Source organism: Colias croceus, chromosome 10 (genome assembly GCF_905220415.1).
Source record: "Colias croceus chromosome 10, ilColCroc2.1".
NCBI lineage: Eukaryota > Metazoa > Arthropoda > Insecta > Lepidoptera > Pieridae > Colias > Colias croceus.
In genome coordinates this window covers 215,411-238,756 of record NC_059546.1, presented here as the reverse complement: position 1 = coordinate 238,756, position 23,346 = coordinate 215,411, and the positions used below count along the sequence as shown (strand labels likewise).

General features: G+C 35.7%; 1 protein-coding gene across 1 annotated transcript; it reads left to right on the top strand.

Moving 5' to 3' along the window:
• The first annotated feature begins 817 nt into the window (after positions 1–817).
• LOC123694998 lies at positions 818–21,440 on the top strand. Its single transcript, XM_045640674.1, has 14 exons — positions 818–864; positions 1,614–1,737; positions 2,875–3,021; positions 3,828–4,003; positions 5,171–5,365; positions 5,577–5,792; positions 6,301–6,481; positions 6,931–7,144; positions 7,988–8,132; positions 8,210–8,338; positions 8,955–9,103; positions 9,462–9,702; positions 9,893–10,039; positions 21,338–21,440. The coding sequence occupies exons 1-14, from the start codon at positions 853–855 to the stop codon at positions 21,401–21,403; spliced, it is 2,142 nt and encodes a 713-aa protein (XP_045496630.1). The 5' UTR covers positions 818–852; the 3' UTR covers positions 21,404–21,440.
• Positions 21,441–23,346: the final 1,906 nt, after the last annotated feature.

The following is a 23,346-nucleotide window of genomic DNA, read 5'->3' as shown; positions in this document are numbered from 1 at the left end:
TACAACACTCTACGATACTGTCGTTAGGGATACTATACATTACTGCACATCCAGAGCTCTATAGTGACTCGCCACGTTATCTGACATGCAATGTATGGTACACAAGGAGCTTTTGCTAACATAAGTACGAGTAGGCGTTGTAATCGTAACGAAACGGTAGAGTTCGCATTCCCATTGACAAATTGATTGATGAGAGTCCGTAGAGGCTGTCAAAAGGCACGTATCGAAATAGCATTCAGGGCTCCGAGACCCTTCAGGGTAGAGCCCTTGTCTGTTTTATTATTCAAACCTACAATGTGGTTTTGATTTTACTCACGTCGTGACAAAAGCTTTACTTAGTTTCAGTAGGTAGGAAAATAAAATATGCTTTAACTTATTTTGTTTATCTTTACACAATCTAGATAAAATAAAACATATATTAGAGTACTAGTAATGGCAATGAATAATAATAAATAAAAGAGGTGTATACGTTAGTTTCGGTTTAATAACTTTAAGCCTGCCGCTTCAATTATCTCCATATTTTATTTATTAAAAGTGGATAAAAATAATACTATAATAAAATACCCACTTTTCATAACACGTAACAATGGAACAAGAGTCACGACAGTATTATATAATGATGATATACAACCTTAATTATGATACAAATTATCATAAGTCATTATTTTGACATACTTTAAAACATTGTCTATCAAATCAATGTAGCTTTTAAGCTTGTTCAAGTACCTATCGTGCTTTTATACATTTCTATTCAAAATTATTTGCTGAATATTAAAATTACCTGTGCAATTATCAGATATCATCAACAACATTATTGTTTTATTAAATTAGTTTACAACTGTGTGATACAAAATGCATGATACAGTAAGTTTTACTTATTATTCTGATATTTATTATCTACTAGCTTTCCGCCCTCGGCTTCGCCCGCGTTGTCAGAGAAAAACCCGCATAGTTCCCGTTCCCGTGGGATTTCCGGGATTGCGTCATTTTCCCGGGATAAAAAGTAGCCTATATCCTTTCTCGGGTATCAAAATATCTCCATACCAAATTTCATGTAAATTGGTTCAGTAGTTTAGGCGAGATTGAGTAACAGACAGACAGACAGACAGAGTTACTTTCGCATTTATAATATTAGTATGGAGGATAAAAAGTAGCCTATGTCCTTTCTCGGGTATCAAAATATCTCCATACCAAATTTCATGTAAATTGGTTCAGTAGTTTAGGCGAGATTGAGTAACAGACAGACAGACAGACAGAGTTACTTTCGCATTTATAATATTAGTATGGATTAAATATACGTAGGGGTTGTTGTTTAGTTCTTTTTTTTACAAAAATAAACCCCATAATTCGGTCTCATTAGGTATAGGTACCTTCTTAGAATTACCAACTTATGCTTCACTCACAGGACTTAAAGAACGAAACATAGAATTTAATAATCACACCTTTTCTTTATGAATTAATAACTTATTAAATTTGCGTTCCTGTGCTTCTGTAGAATCTTTTTCGAACCAGTCGTTAATGATAGATGGTAATTGTTATAAAATACGTCTAATTGTATAAATAAATGTTTGAAATCCTGATAAGTATACATTCAAAGCGATAATAAATTGTAGATCGTTCGTCTGGCCGATGTTTGGAAGACGTGCAATAAGATCCGAGCCGCGTCGTTCCGCGTCGGCCTCAATCTGTGGGACTTCTACCGGCCCCTCGATCCCGAGGGAAACTCACTTATTTCTGGTAAACGGCAATTTAACCTAGATATAATTGCTTTTGTTAAAAATAATTTTATGAAAACGACTGCTGCCGATCTATGGAATGCATTGCCACATAAACTTAACTGTCTTGCCCTTACTTTTGTTTATTTCAGTACCTAAGACCGTTTAGGTGTATTAAAGAGTATCTAATTAAATGAAATAAAACGATTTAGTCAATTTTTTACGCTTTTATTAATTCCAGTATATGATGATAGAGCAATGTTCTTATCATTACCTGGTTATATAATAAAAAAAAACCTGGCTTTTTAATATTGTTATTATAAAGCATGGATTCTTCCGCAAGCAAGAGTTGTCAACATTCTTATAATACTCTAGTATTATGTCATTATTGTTTTATTTTCTGCATTAATACGAATATAAAACAATGTAGTTCGACTTAACCTGTTCTATGTATATTCACAGTTTAGTATACCAGATATATTTTGCCAAAATGTAAGAGATTTTAAGAATCATTTCCACGAATTTTCATGAACCACTTTTATGGATCGTGAAACATTTATCCATATCATTTCATTCCATTACTGTTTGGAACAACGCGAGGTAATATCGTAGCATCATTTCATTCATTTTAATAAAGCAATATAAAGGTACTTGCTACTTTTACCTTTTTCAGCGAAGTACATATTCATGATCAGAATTTTTTTTGTTTTCAAAATCAGTCAGTCTTGCCTGTATGAATTTCTGAATAAAGGCATTGTAATACTACAGTACTAGATAGTAGTAGTAGATAATTATTATAATAACCTACTTTCTAAGAGGATAATAATTCTTTGCCAAGAATATTTTTTATCATGACAGTAATAGGTACTAGATTACTTAGGTTCCCTAAGTAGTTACTGTTTAGTAATCTCTTCTTTAGGTTGATTTACTACCAGGACATGATCGACATAAAAAAGCCTCTCACAAGATATTCGATATTGTCATATAATTAAAATAAGAAGTCGGTTAAAAATAAAAGTTTATTTTCTCACATCTTAAAGTTCCATAAAATAAAATTTTAGATACATTCGCTAGTAAAAAATAATATTGAGTTGTTTATAAAAAGAAACAAGAGTACAAAAGAAACATAGGTAAGACGATAAACTAAATATTGTTACAGAGTCAAAATTCGTGTCCGTGCTGGCCGGGCCGCTCCGCTCTGTCATCGGGCTGTCTGATGCTGAGATAGCGCAGCTGGCCGACTACTTCAGAGCGCAGGACGGCCGCGTGCTGTACCATCAGCTCTGCCAGATTGTGCATGGCGAAGGTGATAACGTTTGATGGATTAATAAACTCTTATTGTATTAACAATACCATTAGGCAAAGCGTGTAATAAAAGAATTGAAATATGGCTGATGTTTTCATAAGTACGTACGTTTACCACGTTCGATTTTGTTGTCTATACTTTCTATACATTGATGAATTTCACATATAGGTAGTAAGTATATCTGTATTTAAAAATTTTAAAAATAGGTCAATAAGTCAAAATCTATTAGATAAAAAAAATATCGTATATTTTTGTAGCTCTCAAAAGATCTATTTGAGCTAAAATTTGCAAGTGGATACTGAATAGCCACTTCATAACTTTGTGATCAATGATTATTCTATATTTTTAGATTGTAGCTACATTCGATTTCTAGTTAGATAACAAATATCTCAGTTCAAGGATTCCGGATTAGCTGATCTTGTCCGCTGGCTGCTCTCCAAGCTTGTTGTATTGCTTCAGTCACGTCCAAATATCGACATGTGTTAACATTTAAAATTGCTTCGTCGTACTTAACGTCCAATCCAATTTACATACTTAAAACACTTAAAAATGAGTTGATGTATAAGGGATGTGTGCAATATAGGTCAATAATGAAACGAAAAGTATCATGTATATAAGCTTAAATGAACTTACATTCAAACAAGTATAAATTGAATAAAATTTATACGTTAGTTAGGTTGCATAATTTGTTGGTGCAAAGTATGAACCAGATATATATGTAAGTAATTTACGTTACTTCTATCAAATATCTACTTAGGCACCAATATAACTATCCTACATTAATACCCATATTGATTATGATGTAGATGCCGGCGGACGCGACAAGACCACGTCGGATTGCCTGCTGGAAGCGTGCCCGCCGCCGCCCGAGCCCGCTTGTCACAAGCTCGACATGTGGCAGTTGCGTCGCCTGTGCTGTCTGCTCGCCACCATCGCGCAGAGGGACATACCGCTCAAACCTTACTTTCAGGATTATGAACTAGTAAAATATAGTAGATAGCAGTAGATATAGTAGTAGTGGTGTTGCTGATTTGCAATTTGCAAATAACAATGTGAAGATGAAATAGCACTTAATGTAAATTAGGTCTTACTTATCGAATCAAAAAACATTTTTGATCGGTACCTAGAACAGAAATGATGTACCGGTTCCATGCTGATTTCGAAAGAACTTGCGAAAAATAAATAGCTTAAAGACTAATATAAAAAAAACATATGTAGGTAACATACCTACCCACCTGCACATAAGGTTAACGTGTATACGGTGTAAAAAGGAGACTCGTTTAAAATGAGTAAGAGAGACCAAAACGTTCAAATGATTATTTAATAAATTTGCATTGAAATAGATGGCTCTATTTGTGAAACCTTTATAGAAGAGCAAAGATCAAAATCGATATCTGCAGACAAATTGATCGGGTCACAGCCGAACGCGGTCTATTCAAAGCTTCCCTCATTAGTCAGTAAATACCTATAAATAAGAGATGTAGAGTCTCTGAATATTTAATCATTTTATAGCGAGCGTTCCGAGAGACATTTTAAATCAATATCCGTCGCGCAGTTTCACTACGAAGCCGTCACAAAAATAAACATCGTACCTTTTCCTCGTGGTCGCAAAGAGTTTGTCCTACATAAATTATGTAATGGTCCGTAAACATTGCGAACAGAGAAATGTTTTTCAGAATATATTTTTATGCTCCAATCATTTTTGTTTTATGCTCTTTCTAAATTTTAACGCCATATTCTTTTACAATTATTATCTCGACTAGATTAACGCTCCCGGCTTCGCCGCCTTTTCAGAAAAACCTGCATAGTTCCGTTCCTGTGAAATTTCCGGGATAAACAGCCTGTCTTATTCTGGGTCTTCAGATACCTACATACCAAATTTTGTTGTAATCGGTTCACTAGTATTTGCGTAAAAGAATAACAAACATCCATCCATCCATCCTCACCAACCTCCGCATTTATAATATTGTGAGGATATTTATAGAAATTTCAGTCAGTCTTCCCGTGACCACGCTCAATGTAAATCGTCGATATTTTTTTGTTTTTAATCCACCAGCTCAGGATGTTGGTTGTATTAAGAATAGATATTAGAAAATTGAGCAATTATAGTTCTTACGCCATGCAAATAAACAATCTAATCTGTACATAGGTTGCCAAAAACGATGGTAGAATAACATTCGCCCACTTTGCGCGTATCCTCAATTACATTGGGATCCTGGTGTCTCCGGAAGACTTCAACCTGCTCGTGCGTCGCTTCATCAAGGATTCCTACACGCTGGATTATGTGGAATTCATTAAGGCCGTTGAAGCGGTCAAGAAACAAGGCATTCAAGGATTAGGACCAGTGCGTATGCTTTGCAAAATATGATAATCACATAAAATAGGGGCGATTTGTCTTCGTTAAATGTACGTATTTATTCCATATGAAATGAAATCAATTATTTTATGAAAGAATTTGCCATATAGATCTTAGATATCGTTACGCTATTTATATCAGAATTCAGCTTTTTATTTTTTAAAGACCTACAGTAATCCTTCTTCATATCTTTTTTTAGGAATACAACAACCCAACCGCAGTGATAGATACCACACTGCCCAAAATGGTGCGACCGGAGATCGAGGCGGGGCGCTCCACCGCGCCGCTCGGAGCCTCCGACGTGTTCCACCCCGCGCTGCAGGCTCCCAAACCGACTCGGCAACTGTTAGACCTCATGCTGCGGGTGCAAGAATTCGTGCTGCAGCGCCGCGTCAGAGTGTCTGAGTTCTTTAGGGTGAGTGCGTTACAAGACTTTAGAGGTACCTAATAAACGAAAATAAATGATATGAAAAGTATTGGTAACTAACTGTGAAATAAAGTGTTTGTGAACTTAGCTAGGTCACTCTCCAGCAGAGCATGTAAAAATTGGAGTTCCGTTAGCATGCACCGTAGTTCTGCAGTTCCTGATAATTTTAAGAAAAAGTTCTGGAAAATTGAGCCCAGAAAATCATCTATTTAAAAACATAATTTTATGCTTACATAGCAGAGCATTTGTTGATTTTTACAAATAATATGCTGTAACTGTAAGTACGCGACGGAATCAGACAGTGAACTTCTACAGGTCTCTCATACTTTTATAGAGCATTCAATTCAACGACGTAAAATATATATAAAGTAAAATATTTAAAATTATGACAACATATGAATTAATATCAAACCAATAAGTAACTAGTTAGGTATATATGTTACGACACGGAATAACACAAAAGCTTAACTTCTCAAATATCTCTAAACTGTTTCAGGACTACGACCCCCTGAACAGCGGGCGCATATCGCCGCAGCAGTTCCGGCGCGCGCTGGACATCATGGGCTTCGGCGCGATCATGTCGGACCTGGAGATGCTGTGCGTCACCAGGCACTACCTCGACCCCAATCAGCCAGACCGCGTGTGCTGGAGGACGTTCGAGGACGATTGTGATCAAGGTAAATTGGTAACTGATTTAATAAATTACCTAATACTAATACTTTGAATGTAGGCAGCGTGGAACAGCTTAAATTTTTATTATGTATTATATTTAAAAGGTTATCTAAATAACATAGTGACGTAGGTACTTATTTACTGTGTTTTAAGATATAAAACTATGTAAATTTTACCTATCTAATTATCGAAACTAATTTCACGCCAAAACACCTAGTTAAATAAATGTTAGACGAAATTTTGACAAAGATAAAATGATTTACACTGCATTATTGTGAATTTTACTCAATATAAATTATTTAAGTAATAGTAAAGCATTTTATAGGTAATGAATGATTAGGTAGGCACTTTTAAACCAGTAATTTAGACCTGTTCCTACTTATTTCAATATGTAGCCACATTCCTGTACATATTTCAATCTGTCTGCATGAATGAAACTATGAATGTGTTTCAGTTTTCACGATAAAAGAGCTAGAGAAGCACCCGGACGTGTCGGCGGGCGGTGTGGCGGCGGCGGTGGCGGAGCTGCCGGCGGTCGGGTCGTTGGCGGAGCGCGGCGGGCCCGCGCCTGCCGACCTCGACCTGGCGCAGGCGGCGCTGCTGCGTGTGCGCGCCGCTTGCAATGAGCGCGCTATCGATCTGCGACCCGCGTTTGGGGAACATGATGAGTCAGTATATTATGTTAATTATGATAGGCTTTAAGATAGAAAAGTTTAAAAGATTTAACGAGCAAGAACTTTCTGGCTTTCGCGGTTTTACCTTATTTTTTAATTTGAAAAATATGTATTTTATATTTTAATGTACCTAAGTAACTAGGTGTTTATTTTTACATTAATAATTTAGCATATATCAATGAATGCCGTTATATTAACTTATAAACATATGCTGCTCGAATGTAGTAACCTTTTCAGTCGCAATTCAAATTCAAACTCAAACTCAACCATTTATTTATTCAATTAGACTTCTTCGAGAAGCACTTTTGAAACGTCAATACATATTTTTAACATTTACCACCAATTCGGAAAGCAGTATCTATGGAGAAGAATCGGCAAGAAACTCCATAGTTGCTCTTTTAAATCATTTCAGTAGTTAAAATTTAATTTTACAAAATATGTAAGTAACTATTATCATAATATGCCAAAGAACTGTCCTGTGGTTTTTACGCCACAACCCTCCATGGGTTTTTATGTTCCATATACCTATTCCATAATGCTGTAGTAGGCTCTCTGAACTAATACGTTTTTTACATAATTTTTAAATTTAGCACTACTAAACTCTTTAATACTATGAGGAATTCTGTTGTAAAAAAGTATACCTTGGCCCATAAATGAATTTTTAACTTTAGCTAACCGGTAAAATGGCATTTCAATTTTATTTCTGTACCTTGTGCCATAACAGTGTCTATCTCCTACTCTTGTGTGTAACTAAGTGTAATTCGCATAACATACCTTTAGATAGGTATTGCTAGACTTGTTAATCTTTAAATTTTAACTTCTATCCACATTCCACAGGCACAACAACGGGCACGTGTCCCGCTCGCAGGTGCGGCGCGTGCTGGCGCGGCTCGGCGTGCTGCCCACGCCGCAGCAGATACGCGCGCTCGAGACACGGTATTTGGATGACTGTGGCTTTAACTACGTGGCTCTGCTTGATGAGGTTATCATATTTTTACTAATGTAGGTCATAGTATAAATCGAACAATATTTACTGATAGTATAATTATTTGTTTCCAGCTAGAGGAGCGACCTGCAGAGAGCGCTACTATCGCGGGGCCGGCAATCGCACCACGCCGCCCGCAACACTCTGCCGCAAATCCTCTCGAAACTGATATTGTACAAATCCTTGCCAAGATCAAAGGAAAGGTAAGAAAACTTCATATAGTCCTGTGATGTTGTGACTATTGAAGTTAAACAAAAAGTCTGTTTATTACAACAAGTCTTCTTATTTATAGTTATTAGATAAAAAGTAGATATTATTTTTAAGATAATCTTGTATTTTTTAATTGAAACCATATAACTAGGTACTAAGATAGAAACAACTTTGCAATTTCGTTACACTAACAAATAAATATCATAGACTCATAGAGCCTGTGCTACATAAAAATATTACAATAGTGTTCGTTTTCTATTGCTATTAGTTTAGCATAAACATGTATCCTAGTCAAATTTTCTCTGCTTATTTCATAAGCCTTTTTCTCGGTGAAAAAAGTGAAGTGCCCATGTCCGTGTCCCCTAGTGGGGTAAGGGGCAGATGCATTATACATCTGTTTCACTTATCGATTTTCTTTAGGGACAATTAGGTGATCAGCCTTGTGTGTCCTGCCCACAGAACATATTATAAAGAGGTCCTGCCAGACCGAGACATTTTTTTTTTTGAAGTATACATAATATTATAGTAGTAAATGTAAAAAAATGTTATGACGATTCAAAAGTGTTTTATAAGATTGAATAAACAAATGTTTGAATTCAATGCTAACAGATGGTGCGAGAAGGTGTACGTCCGCGCGATTTCCTGCAGCAGTTCGACCCGCGCCGTGAGTTGGTCATTCCTCGCGCAGACTTCTACCGTGGTCTGGGCTCCGCTGGCCTGTCGCTTACTCCACGGGAAATGGACACTCTTATGGAAGTGTTAGTATAGAATAATTTATGGTAGTACCTAGTACCTACCTACACTCAATTACTTGTCATCAAGTAGGTAACTAAAAAATGTTACTTACCTAGTTACGCCTGATAAGTTTCTTGTAAGTATTTTCATATTATTAGTTATTACAAACACATTTCTGGCGTAATCAGATACTAAAGTAGATAAATAAAACCACTAACTTACTACATAAATATATTTATTTTTCATCTAAACTTAGTTAAATTGATGCATTTCAAAAATAGATTATGTAGACATACTTACTGACTACTGTTTGAGTATTCATCATCATCCCAAATACATAATGGTGTGATGTCAATTTACAATTGTTTCGTCTTGAATAAGTTTCTGTGCGCCGGGTCGCCGCCGCTACGTGGAGTACGACAGGTTCTGTTCCACGGTGGGCGAAGCGCTAACGCAGAGCGGACTAGAGCGCGCGCCGCTGCTGGAGCCGGTGCCGCACGTGCCGACCATCGACACGCCGCTCAACTTCCTCAACTTTGAGGAGAGGAACATCGTCGCGATGGCTCTGTCCAAGCTGGCCAAATTTCCTGACCAACTCTCAAATATACTCGAGGTGTTTAAGGTAATTACAACTTTTATAGCTTATCAGAAATGAAATTTACTTTTTTTTAGTTGGCAACAACATAGATTTGAAACTTAACTACCTAATGGTTTTCGTTATATCATATGGAGTAACTATGTACATTTTCGAATAATTTAAGTTTATAAGTTATGATTATAAAATAAATTTTACTCGCTATTTTTAAAAATAGGACATCGACAAAGAACGTTGCGGCACAATCCCACGGGTGTCCATTGAGCGAGCGCTCTGCCAGCGAGGTCTGCTCGCTTTGCTGTCTGCTCGCGAAAGAGATGTGGTGTACAAATGCTTCGGCTACCGAAGAGGGTGTGGTGACGAGGTTAGTATCAAAGCAAATCATGATTATTGTATAACTGTAATAGCGCTATAGAGCCAATAATGTACCTTTGTAAGTAAGCCTGCCTGGGATTAGCGCCATCTTACGATAGTAACCGTTACTTGTATTATGCTGTAAGTTCAAACATAAACACAGAACTCTCTGTCCCAGTTTGGATTATACATACAATAAGTCATTAAGAGAAGGATGTTTTCCCAATATTTGGAAAAAGGCTTTAATAACACCCATTTCAAAAGGTGGTAATAAACAAAACGTTCAAAATTATAGGCCGATCTCTAGATTATGCGTATTAGGAAAAATTTTCGAAAAGATAGTCACAAACCAATTAAAACAGATAACATCTCGACATATTTCACAGCATCAACATGGTTTCTTCCGGGGGCGGAGCGTAGAGACTAATCTTGTACTATATACGGACTTTATTTTGAATGCTCTTGATGCCGGCCTGCAGGTGGACGCCGTGTATACTGACTTTTCAAAAGCTTTCGATAAGATTAATCACTCCACACTCATAATGAAATTATCCAAGTTTGGTATACACGGTGACCTTCTCCGCTGGATTCAATCGTATATTTCTAATAGAAGCCAAGCTGTCGCAATTAAGGGTTACACTTCTGGATTCTTAAAGATTCCTTCGGGTATTCCACAAGGTTCCCATTTGGGTCCATTCTTGTTTACTGTTTATATAAACGATATAGGTTCTTGTTTTCAAAATTCACACCATCTACTTTACGCCGATGATACAAAAATTTTTATGACAGTTAATACACTTGAAGATTGTTTAAAATTGCAATCAGATTTAGAGAAGTTTGAATTATTCTGCAACATCAATCAATTATTTCTTAACCCCGATAAATGTCAAATTATTTCATTCAACAGAAAACGTAATCCCCTTATTTTCGATTACGCCTTCTCCGGTTATAAAATAAAACGCGTCACGGAAGTAAGAGATCTAGGAGTTATTCTCGATACAAAACTACGCTTTAATTTACACATGGAATACATAATCTCTAAAGCCTATAAGCAACTAGGAATGATACTTCGTCTCGCTAAACCATTTAAACAACCGTCCACTTATAAAATATTATATTATGCTTTTGTTCGCAGTATTTTGGAATTTTCATCTACTGTATGGAGCCCTTATTACAATGTCCATGTCGTGGTCATATCGTAGATTTGATCATTTCATGATATGAGTGGCCATTTCACGAAATGGTCGCATATCGTGAAATGGCCAACATAGTTTGATCAGATCGTTAAATCGTCAACGTTTCACGATTTGGTCATCCACATTTGGCCAGATCGTATAAAATATAAAGAGTCCATAAAATATTAAAAAAAATTCAGAAGAACTATATTCTAAAAACTTGTTTAATGTCATTTAAGTTAGTGCCGCGGCAGCGGCCGGCGAATGCCAGAAGCGAATCTTTTTTTCAATAGAAAACAGTTAGGTTAGATTAGGTTAGACTTTGATAAACAACGCACGAGCAGAGCGAGCAAAGCGAGCGTGCCGCGGCAGCGGCCGGCGAGTGCCAGAAGCGGATCGCTTTTTAAAAAACAAACAATTATAATAATATAGTAGTTATTAGTAGTTTCTTAAATTATTTTATTTAAGTCGCATTTTTTCTTAAATACATATAAGATATCCACATTTTCCATAGTACTCGTACCTCTTCGTCGTAAATTCTTTGCTATGACTTTCTTCATAATATTGTTATTAAACGAATTATGAAGTTTTTAACTGCGAATAATTTAATTTTCGCCAGCGGCCGCCATCTTATCACATACCTAAACACAGAGCTTGCAGCGCCTCTACCAACGATTAATGTAACTATTTTACGATATGATCAAATAATTTTGATTATTTCATGAAAAAACCGTGCGTTAATTGGCCATATCGTGAAACGATTTCTTATCATTGATCTGCCCAAACCACAACATGATGTGGCCAAACTAAATTGGCCATTTCACGATATGCGACCATTTCGTGAAATGGCCACTCATATCATGAAATGATCAAATCTACGATATGACCACGACATCCACATTACTCGTATAGAAAAAATTCAAAATAAATTTCTAAAAGCTTTAGAATATCGGACTGGAAATACCTTTATCAATTATGAAACTACTTCTAAAAAACATAATATAAGTTTACTGGAAAAGCGTCGTCTATTCTTGGACCAGATGTTTCTTTATAAGATCATGCATTGCATAACTGATTCAGGCTTGCTATTAGAAAAAATAAAATTAAGAGTTCCCAGAATTTCCTCACGTTGCAGATTTACATTTGAGGTCACTCCCTGTAACACAAATTACGCCAAGAATGCCTTTTTAAAAAGAGCAGCCAAATTTTATAATGATGAATTATTAGACATAGATATTTTCAATGTTCTTGTAACAGTTATAGACATCAATTAAGAAATATAATTTTATAATGTACCTATCTAATGTATAACTTAAGTATAATTTAAATTATTTAGTTTTTCTTAGTTTGTAATGAAATGTGGGCTCTATTTATTATTTTAAGATTAAGATTAGTAGTTAGTTCATTTGCGTGAGGCTCGTTTTCTTTTTTATATGTTGTCTTTCTTTTTAATATAAATAGAACATGTTGTGTGGTCATAGTTAATTTTAGAACTTTGTTATATTAAGTAATTCATGTATGACTGTTGTGTTCTTATAAAAATAAAAATAAAAAAAATAAAATATATTGGTCTAATCCGAATATAAGTCGAAATGCAACGGCGTGATAATAGAATGAGACCAATTTTGTAATAAATTTAGTGTATTAAAAAATATCCTGTCCAGGATTTTCCCAGTCAACCCATTTTTAATAAATTTTTTAATACACTAAATCTTATAAATAAAAATGAATCGCAAAATGTGTTGGTAAGCGCATAACTCGAGAACGGCTTAACCGATTTCGATACTTATTTTTTTATTATATTTCTTGAAGTACGAGGATGGATCTTATGTAGAGAAAACGTAAACATGTACCACGGGCGAAGCCGGGGCGGACCGCTAGTTTATTATAAAATTGGTCTCATTCTATTATCACGCCATTGCATTTCGACTTATATTCGGATCGTAGACCATATCAGTAGGTATTGTGATGGAACATGAAATTTTCAGATCTCCATTGATCTCTTATAACTACACCATTTAAAATTAATGTTTCATCTCTATAATACATACAGATACTTTACTTTCGGGCGGTAGGCGTAAAAAAGTACACACGCAATTAATTTACTCTATGCTATTTAATTGGTATTTATTTTTAAAAGTATAATAAATAATGCTATAAACCACCTACGTACTTACCGGACCATTTTCCTACAAAATTAACACTCAATCTCATAGTATAAACCAACAAATCACTTTTTTTTACTTTGTCATTCATAACCTCTCTGGACTTCACTTTTTGCAATCTGTACAATGAATGAAAACACAGATTTATTGGCAATTAAAGAATCCATGGCACAGATGTCGGAGATGTTTAACAAAAGAATGCTGGAATTCCAAGAGGATCTCAAGAAAACATCCACCACCACTTCTTTGGCCAGTCCCCCGACTAGGTTGGCATCCGATTTTACAGCGTTCCGCTCCTTTGTTATAACATCCCTGCAATGTCTACAGACTCAGGTTGACTGCCTTTATAAGTTATATGACAATCAGGAGATGAGAAGTAGAAGGAAGATTTTATTGCTGCATGGTGTTCCGGAGCACAAAGATGAAAATGTGACTTCTGAAACTTTGAATATATTATCCACCCACTTAAAATTGCCTAATTTGTCAAGCAATGGAGTGAGTCGCTGCCATAGGTTGGGCAGCCCCAAGGAGAACAAACCACGACCAATTCTTTGTAAACTCCGTAACTTGTCCGACAAGGAGCTCATTTGGTCATCCAAAATAAGTCTCAAGGGTACGGGAATCACTCTCTCGGAGTTTCTCACCAAAAGCAGACATGAGGTCTTTATGGCTGCTCGGGAACATTTTGGTGTCACTAAATGCTGGACAAGAAATGGCCACATATTTGTCATCGGATCCGGGGGTGTTCGCCATCGCGTGGAGAGTATCGCTGATTTTAAGCCTATATCTGCATCACAAGACAAACCCAATCCAGGTACCTCTGCTTCATCCCATATTTCCACCAAAGATAGTAAGATAGTGGTTCGTTCAAAAAGGCTTGTTAAAGGCACCAAATAACAATAGTACCAAATAATATAATATAGGTACATAGTTCAAATGATCATCCTTTTCAATATTTCCGTTTCTTCAATTATGTATTATTATTAGTTATTACCGTTTGTATCAATTATTGTCTTTATATGTTAGTTTCACCATTTTATACTACTATATAACTATATAACGTCTATCTACCTTCTGCTATATTTAATTATGTTTTACTACCTTCTTTCTAACTGCGTTTACCTTTGTTTGTTTATAATTTGTATTCTGTTATAAAGTTGTCAACTGTCAAGTGTCAAGTATTGTCAATGTACGTCTGTCAAATGTCAAATTCTTATTCTACGATAATGTTGCCATTTGTAAATTAGCTCTTGGAATTGTCATTTACTTTTAAGTTTCGTTTTTTTTTGTTGTTTTTTTTATTACTTTTTTGGCTTGTATACTAGTTTAATTTATAGATAAATTCCGGAGAGTACGAGGTGTAAAGTATAAGTAAGTTTATTGTTATTTATTAGCTGATATTAGTTAACTATTCTGTTTTTTTTTTATATATATTTTTTTAATATTTTTATTATATAAGTAGTATATTATTATTATTAATCTCTATATATTTATAATGTTAAATATCAGTTCTGAACATTCCGAGTATCATGATTGCAGTCAAACAACGTCACCGGATTTTTTAAGCAGCGATGAGAATAGTTTTCATAGTGCTTCCTCTCCCCTCGCCCTTGCTCTCCCTACTCTGTTTAATAATCTCCAGAAAAATTTTAATGTCGTTCACATTAATGCACAGAGCATTCCGGCTCACTTTCCTGATATGCTTGCATCATTCGTATCCAATAATATCCATGCTATCCTGGTTTCCGAATCTTGGCTCAAGCCTTCCCTTCCTTCAGCCAATTATTCCCTTCCTGGTTTCCATCTTATCCGAAATGATCGTATTGGCAGAGGTGGTGGTGGAGTAGCAATATATCTTCGGACTCATATCCCCTTCAAAATGATCCAATCTTCCTCCCAACCCCCTCCAAGCAATACTACCGAACATCTCCTTATAGAAGTCAAACTTCCTCATTCCAAAATTCTCCTCGGCGTCTTCTATAGTCCTTCTTTGACCAATAACTATTTCCCTTCCTTTGACCTTCTCCTTGATGACCTTACTCCTGAGTATAATCATCTTATTCTCATGGGTGACTTTAATACATGCTTACTTAAGAATGACCACCGAAGTAAGAAGTTATACTCTCTCCTTAATTCACATAATCTCCATTTACTGCCGCTTAATCCTACACATTTTTCTCCTGGCTGCTCCCCCTCCCTTCTTGACCTCATTATTGTCTCCTCCCCCCTTTCCGTATCCAAACATGGTCAGTGCTCTGCTGATGAATTTTCCTATCACGACCTCATCTTCTTATCCTATAAACTCCGTCCTCCTAAGCTCAAACCTTCAACTATCCTGCTGCGTAATTTTGCCGGTATGGATCACGACCAACTTCGACTGGATGCTTCTGAGTGTGATTGGCAAACAGTTTTTGATGCAGATACAGTGGATCTCAAAGTGAACTTATTCAACGATATTATGCTCGCACTGTATGATAAACATGCTCCTTTAAGACCTGTTAGGAAAAAGCACACACCTGCTCCCTGGCTGTCTCCAGAAATAAAATCCCTTCTTAGTAAAAAACATCGTGCTAAGACCAAACTGAAGATGGCCAAATCCACAGAGATGCAGGACAAATATAAAACTATACGTAATCGTTGCAACGTATTGTGTAGGGATGCACAAAGACGTCATATTCACAAGTCGGTCGAGAACGGCGACCCTGTTAAAATATGGAAATTTTTAAAATCTCTAGGAGTTGGTAAATCTTCCCATACTTTCCCTTCATGTAACATCAATCTGGATAATTTAAATTCTCACTTTGCTTCTTCATCTTCACTTAACGCCACTGTAAAAATAAACTCTACTCTTAATAATCTTTCTACCGCTTCTACTCCTGTTTTTCCTCCGTTTGTTTTTAAACAAAGTTCTGTTGATGAAGTTAAGAGGGCTATCCTGTCCATATCGTCGAATGCCATCGGTACTGATCTTATCAGTCGTAATATGATCATTCCTATCCTTGATATCATTATTCCCGTCATTACCCATATCCTAAATTTTTCAATCATCTCCGGAACTTTTCCTAGCTCCTGGAAGGATGCTCACATCATTCCCCTCCCCAAAAAATCTAATCCATCAAACTTATCTGATTTTCGTCCTATTTCCATCCTACCATTTTTGTCCAAAGTACTCGAGCGCCTTATCCATTCCCAGCTTAGCACTTTCCTTAACATTAATAATATCCTTAGTCCTCATCAGTCTGGTTTCCGTCCTGGTCATAGTACGACCACTGCACTTGTTAAAGTTACAGATGACATTCGTTACGGTATGGATAACAAGCAACTCACAGTTTTAGCACTTCTTGATTTTAGCAATGCCTTCAACATGGTAAATCATGATATTCTGCTGAGTTTGCTTCGTCTTATTAACTTTTCATCGACAGTTCTTGATTGGTTTTCAAGTTACCTGGGCGATCGGCGGCAGCGTGTTTTGATGGATGAAAATCAGTCAACTTGGTGCGCAGTTGCCGCCGGTGTGCCTCAGGGTGGCGTCTTGTCACCTCTTCTCTTTGCTATTTTCATAAATAATCTTACTTCTCAATTAACTTCTCCCTACCATATGTTTGCTGACGACTTACAAATTTATACCCATTCGACGCTCGATGAACTACCAAATGCTGTTCATTCTATTAATAATGAACTGGCTAAAATTGTCATTTGGTGCGATCAATTCGGCCTTAAGATCAACCCCGCAAAAAGCCAGGTTATTGTAGTTGGTAGTCCTTACCAAATATCTGAGGTTGACTGGGGTATATTGCCTGCTGTACATATTAACGGTGTTATAATACCTTTTAGTAAGCATGTTAAAAACTTAGGTATTCACTTAGATCAAACTTTATCTTGGTCCCACCAGATTCAAGAACTTGGTCGGAAATTTTACGCCGCGTCTAGTTCTCTACGACGTCTGCGTAACTTCTTACCCATACCGACAAAAATTATGCTAGCACAGTCCCTACTCCTTCCCATTATTGATTACGCTGATGCATGCTTTCCTGACTTAACGGTTGAGCAACTAGACAAACTTGAGCGACTTCAGAACTTCGGTATTCGGTTCGTATTTGGTCTCCATAAATACGACCACGTCTCCTCTTTCCGCAAGAAACTCAAGTGGCTCCCAATTCGTCTTCGCCGGAATGTGCATTATTTGCTTCTCCTGTATCGTATCCTTTTTGACCCCAAGACCCCCTCCTATCTCAAAATGAAATTTAACTTCCTGCATTGTGAAAGCTATTCTCTTCGTTCGGTCGATAGGCTTGTTCTGTCTACTCCTTTTCATCGAACACATTTCTTTGGTAATTCCTTTACAGTCACTGCCATAAACCTCTGGAATGAACTGCCGATAAACATCAGACAAGCTCAATCCCTAACTTGTTTTAAAAATCTCGTCCGAAATCATTACTCAAATCTGGCTTTTGACTCGGTATAGCATATTTAGCTCATTATAATATGTATTATTATATGTATGTATATTATTTCTCTAATGACTCCTTGTTCTTTGTCTTTTATTATTTTATATGTATTATTGTATATGTATTTATAATATGTATGTACATATATATATATATATATATATATATATTTTACATATGATATGTTTATTTTTTTTTATGTATGTTTTTATTTTATAGTATTTAGTTTATAATCTTTACTAAATAATATTTTTATTATCATTGTATAACATTATTATTTATTTATCTTTGCGTATACTTTCTACCAACCTACCTCCTATTTCTAGTTTATTATTTATCCTTCTATCAGTTGGTTGCCTGGAAGAGATCACTCTTGAGTGATAAGGCCGCCTTCTGTGCTGTTTTTCTTTTAGAATAAGTTTTGTTTGTATTGTATGTATTTTGGCAGCACAATAAAGAGTATAAATAAATAAATAAATACTTTTACTAATTTCATCACGGAAAATTACCCAGGATCTACCTTCAGTTTGCAAAACAGCCCGTTGTTCTTCCTACCGGGAATCGCATCCAAGATTCCACGGTTTTAATTCAAGAAGGCGATCATAAAACTTACCTACCTACTCAATCCATACTAATATTATTGCGAAAGTAACTCTGTCTGTCTGTCTGTTATTCAATCACGCCTAAACTACTGAACCAATTTGCATGAAATTTAGTACCTAGGTATGGAGATATTTTGATACCTACCCGAGAAAGGACATATGATAGGTTTTATCCCGGAAATCGTGTGCGTTACCCAGGCAAAATGTTTTGCTTTAGAGAGATGAGACTTAAACAAATAATTAGTGTATCATGAGGAGCAATTTGTTTACTAATAGCAAAATTTGTTTGAATTGTAGTTTTTAAGTTATTTAAGAAAAACAAATTTTGCTGGAGTAACGTTTGAAACGTTACCCAGGCAAAATCGTCTTTCAAAAATTAGTTTCAGCACGGAACCAAATACATGAATAGATAGCTTTTGTTGCGTAGTAAATGTTTATAAATAGCAAAATTTGTGTGTGGTATAGTTCTTTAGTTATTTAAGATTTTGCTGCGGTAACGTTTTGGGATTTCCCAGATCTCGAAAACGGCTCAACGCAGAAGTTTGAAAAAAATACCAATAAAAGACCTCAATTTGTTTAAATTTGTTTAATCATTAGTTTTTGATTTGGTTGACGTAAACCAATGTAATTAAATGGTTTCAAAAATCAGAAGAAGCGGGTTTACATGTAAACCAATACACTTATAACCAAATAAACAGCTGTAAAAAATACCCGTGGTTCGACGCTTGTTTACATCAGAAATATTAGATTTCATACTTTACACATTAAGAAGATAAAAACAAATTTGATTTATTTTAGACTGGTCGTACTTTAGCGATCAAATACGCAGTTCCCATAACATTAAGAAACATGGCATACTTTAAACAAATTAAAATGATTCCTGAAAATTCCTTCCTGTTAATTGCAGCTTTGAATTACGGCTCTAATGAAAGTTATCTCAAAAACAAGATTATGTCAGCAATTCTCTAATGAGCCGACCAAATTGAAAAGGTCACATAAAAGCGACCGCACCATACATAAGCGCAACCATCTGAAATGAACAGGATAATATAGATGTTTTGTTAGTACAGTTGAATACAAAAGTTTTCTGGTCAGGTTAGTTAAAATAATAAAATGGTTAAGATTCATTATTTTTATTTAAAAAATCAGTCTCATACAAATTATATGTATTGCTTTGCCTTAGCATCAACATTTTTGAGTTTTGTTTACGACTTGCTTGAAAAAATATTTATTTTTTCCGATTATCTCGTATTATTAAGTGTAATACTTAATAGAAAAGGGTAAGGGTAAAAGGTCTAATTGGAATATAACGTTTCCTATGGTCTAACTTGAATATTTTAATTTATTTTAATTTTGTAAATAAATCGTTTATTTTTTAATGATTTTTAATTATTTTTACTTCATACTGAAACACAACTGTACTGTAAAATAAAAACATTTAATACTCACATCGTTCAAAGACGTCATCGTACACACACACATAAACCACAAGCACTTCTCTCCAAAACACTTGGTTCACGACTGATTGTTTCATTGGTTCGGTCGGAGCTTACCCATAGATAGAGCGTAGGTACTCAACTACTCACAGCTAAAGAGTAAGTAAGACAAGGCATATAGCTGTTGCGTTGCATTGCACACAGCGATGCGCGCTGCTCTGACTAGCATCAAGAACGTTAAAACGTTTTTAGCGTGGCTTTGCGTTGTGGTATCAAAATAAAACATTTGGTTTAACAGAAACAACAAATTAAGTACTAAAAATATAGCTACATGTATATATGTTTGTATTGTTTTAAATCACACTATAAATTATACACTATGATATTACACTTTTATTAACTAGTAAAAATTGTGTAATATGGTACTGCACTTAAAAAATATTAAAAAATCGGCTTCACGAATAACGTTTTTCTGCTTAACTGTACAAAACATCGGTTACCAAGCTGCTAATTTGCGAAGATTACCCGTACGTACGGTGCAGTCGCTTTTACGTGACCTTTTCAATTTGGTCGGCTTATTAGAGAATTGCTGACATATTCTTGTTTTTGAGATAACTTTCATTAGAGCCGTAATTCAAGGCTGAAATTAACAGGAAAGAATTTTCATGAATCATTTTAATTTGTTTAAAGTATGCCATGTTTCTTAATGTTATGGGAACTGCGTATTCGATCGCTAAAGTACGACCAGTCTAAAATAAATCAAATTTGTTTTTATCTTCTTAACGTGTAAAGTATGAAATCTAAAATGTCTGCTGTAAACAAGCGTCGAACCACGGGTATTTTTTACAGCTGTTTATTTGGTTATAAGTGTATTGGTTTACATGTAAACCCGCTTCTTCTGATTTTTGAAACCATTTAATTACATTGGTTTACGTCAACCAAATCAAAAACTAATGATTAAACAAATTTAAACAAATTAAGGTCTTTTATTGGTATTTTTTTCAAACTTCTGCGTTGAGCCGTTTTCGAGATCTGGGAAATCCCAAAACGTTACCGCAGCAAAATCTTAAATAACTAAAGAACTATACCACACACAAATTTTGCTATTTATAAACATTTACTACTCAACAAAAGCTATCTATTCATGTATTTGGTTCCGTGCTGAAACTAATTTTTGAAAGACGATTTTGCCTGGGTAACGTTTCAAACGTTACTCCAGCAAAATTTGTTTTTCTTAAATAACTTAAAAACTACAATTCAAACAAATTTTGCTATTAGTAAACAAATTGCTCCTCATGATACACTAATTATTTGTTTAAGTCTCATCTCTCTAAAGCAAAACATTTTGCCTGGGTAACGCACACCCGGAAATCCCACGGGAACGGGAACTATGCGGGATTTTTTGAGACTGCGCGGGCGATGCCGGGGATGGAAATCTACCTAGTTTTACATAAATTTTTAATATTAAATTTTTCGTTTCAGGTCAACTACAGGGCTTTGTGTAATGCACTGGATTTACTGTTTGCTACCTCTGCACAGCCTTGTTAACTATCGTATCGCTTACAATAAACGTTGGTTATTAAAACATTTTGTTTTATTCCTGGTACCTCCAAATGATTAATTAGGTACTTATCTATGAAACATGAAGCTCTTACCTATACCTACTTATAGCCGATCCCACTGCTGCGATTCTGCAGATATCAGTTACCTATTTGTTCTATAATATTTCGCAGTAAGCATGTTGGTACTGTTAGAATTAATATCAAAATATCTAGTACATTTATAATCTGTATTTTGTTTACCTGCTCTGTGGTTTAATATGAATAAAAAAGTCTTTAGTCTTTGAACCGCCATCCGTGTGTTTTAATAGGTTATGGGCCCAGTCCCTTAAATTCTCGTTTAAAAAGTGTATTTTCGCCATAGAAGTTCGTGAAAAAGACAAAGACACGCTCAGTATTGTATTTGATTGGATTCGTGATAAAAAACTATCGTGGAACTGTATTATACGTCGTTGTGAAGATCGGGTGTGTTTGTGCTACGCATCTACGCAACAAAATGGCCGGCAGCTATTTGGTCAACGTACCGAAACTCAAGGGTCGCGAAAACTACGATGAGTGGGCGTTCGCCGCAGAGCATTTTCTCTTATTGGAAGGCACGGACATTACAAAAATTCCGACTGCAGATGCATCAGATGTAGACAACAAAAAGACAAAGGCGAAATTAATCATGACGATTGATTCAAGCTTGTATGTCCATATCAAAGATGAGAAAACTGCTCAGGATGTGTGGAAACGTCTAAAAATACTCTTCGATGACTCCGGTTTTCAAAGAAAAATTAATTTGTTAAGGCACCTAATATCAATACGACTAGAAGATAGTGAATCCATGACAAGTTATGTAACCCAGATTGTGGATACAGCGCAAAAATTGCAAGGCACAGGGTTTCACATTACAGATGAGTGGGTTGGCTGCTTATTATTGGCAGGATTAACTGACAAATTTTCCCCAATGATAATGGCAATCGAACATTCCGGCATGGCAGTTAGTACCGACGTTATTAAATCTAAATTATTGGATATGAGTTCTGAAGTAGATAGTAATGGAAATGACAGTGCTTTTTTATCGAGAGGTTGGCAGCAGCGCAATAAGAAATATAGCAACACCACAGAAACGTCAGCGACGCCATCTTCAAAATCTGTCAAAGTAAAAACAATTCGCTGTTACAAGTGCAAAAAGATTGGCCATTACAAAAACCAATGTAAATTAGATAAAACAAAAGAAACTGCAGTATTCAGCGTATTCTTCATGAACTCGAATTACAAAAACACAGATTGGTACATTGATTCCGGTGCCAGTGTTCATATGATTACTGATGAAAAACGTTTGCAAGATGTGTCGTATAACAATGCTATGAAAAACATTGTTGTGGCTAATAAAACGACAGTACCGGTACTATGTTCTGGAAATACACAGATAACGACGGTGGTGGACGGTTCAGAATTCAATATTACTGTTAAAAACGTCTTGTGCATTCCTAAACTTACTACAAATCTCTTATCAGTGAGTGAGCTTATAAGAAATGGAAATCAAGTTATTTTCAAAGGAGATATTTGCAAAATATTAAATCACAACAAAGTGGTTGTTGCAATTGCGCATCTCGTGAATGGAGTGTACAGATTAGACACAAAACAGGATTGTCTGTTAGCAGGAAAAGCAGAAACAGCAACCAGCATTTTATGGCACAGGCGGTTAGGCCACATAAACAGTAAGGATTTGAACAGTATGAAAAATGGCGCTGTGGAGGGGGTCTCTTTCCCAGAAAAGGCTGAAATTGACAAATCCCAGTGTGTCACATGTTGTGAAGGGAAGTTAGCGAGATTGCCATTTACACACAGAGGTTCCAGATGTGACAATGTGTTGGAGGTAGTACACGCAGATTTGTGCGGGCCGATGGAGACCAAGTCAATTGGTAATTCAAAGTATTTTCTTCT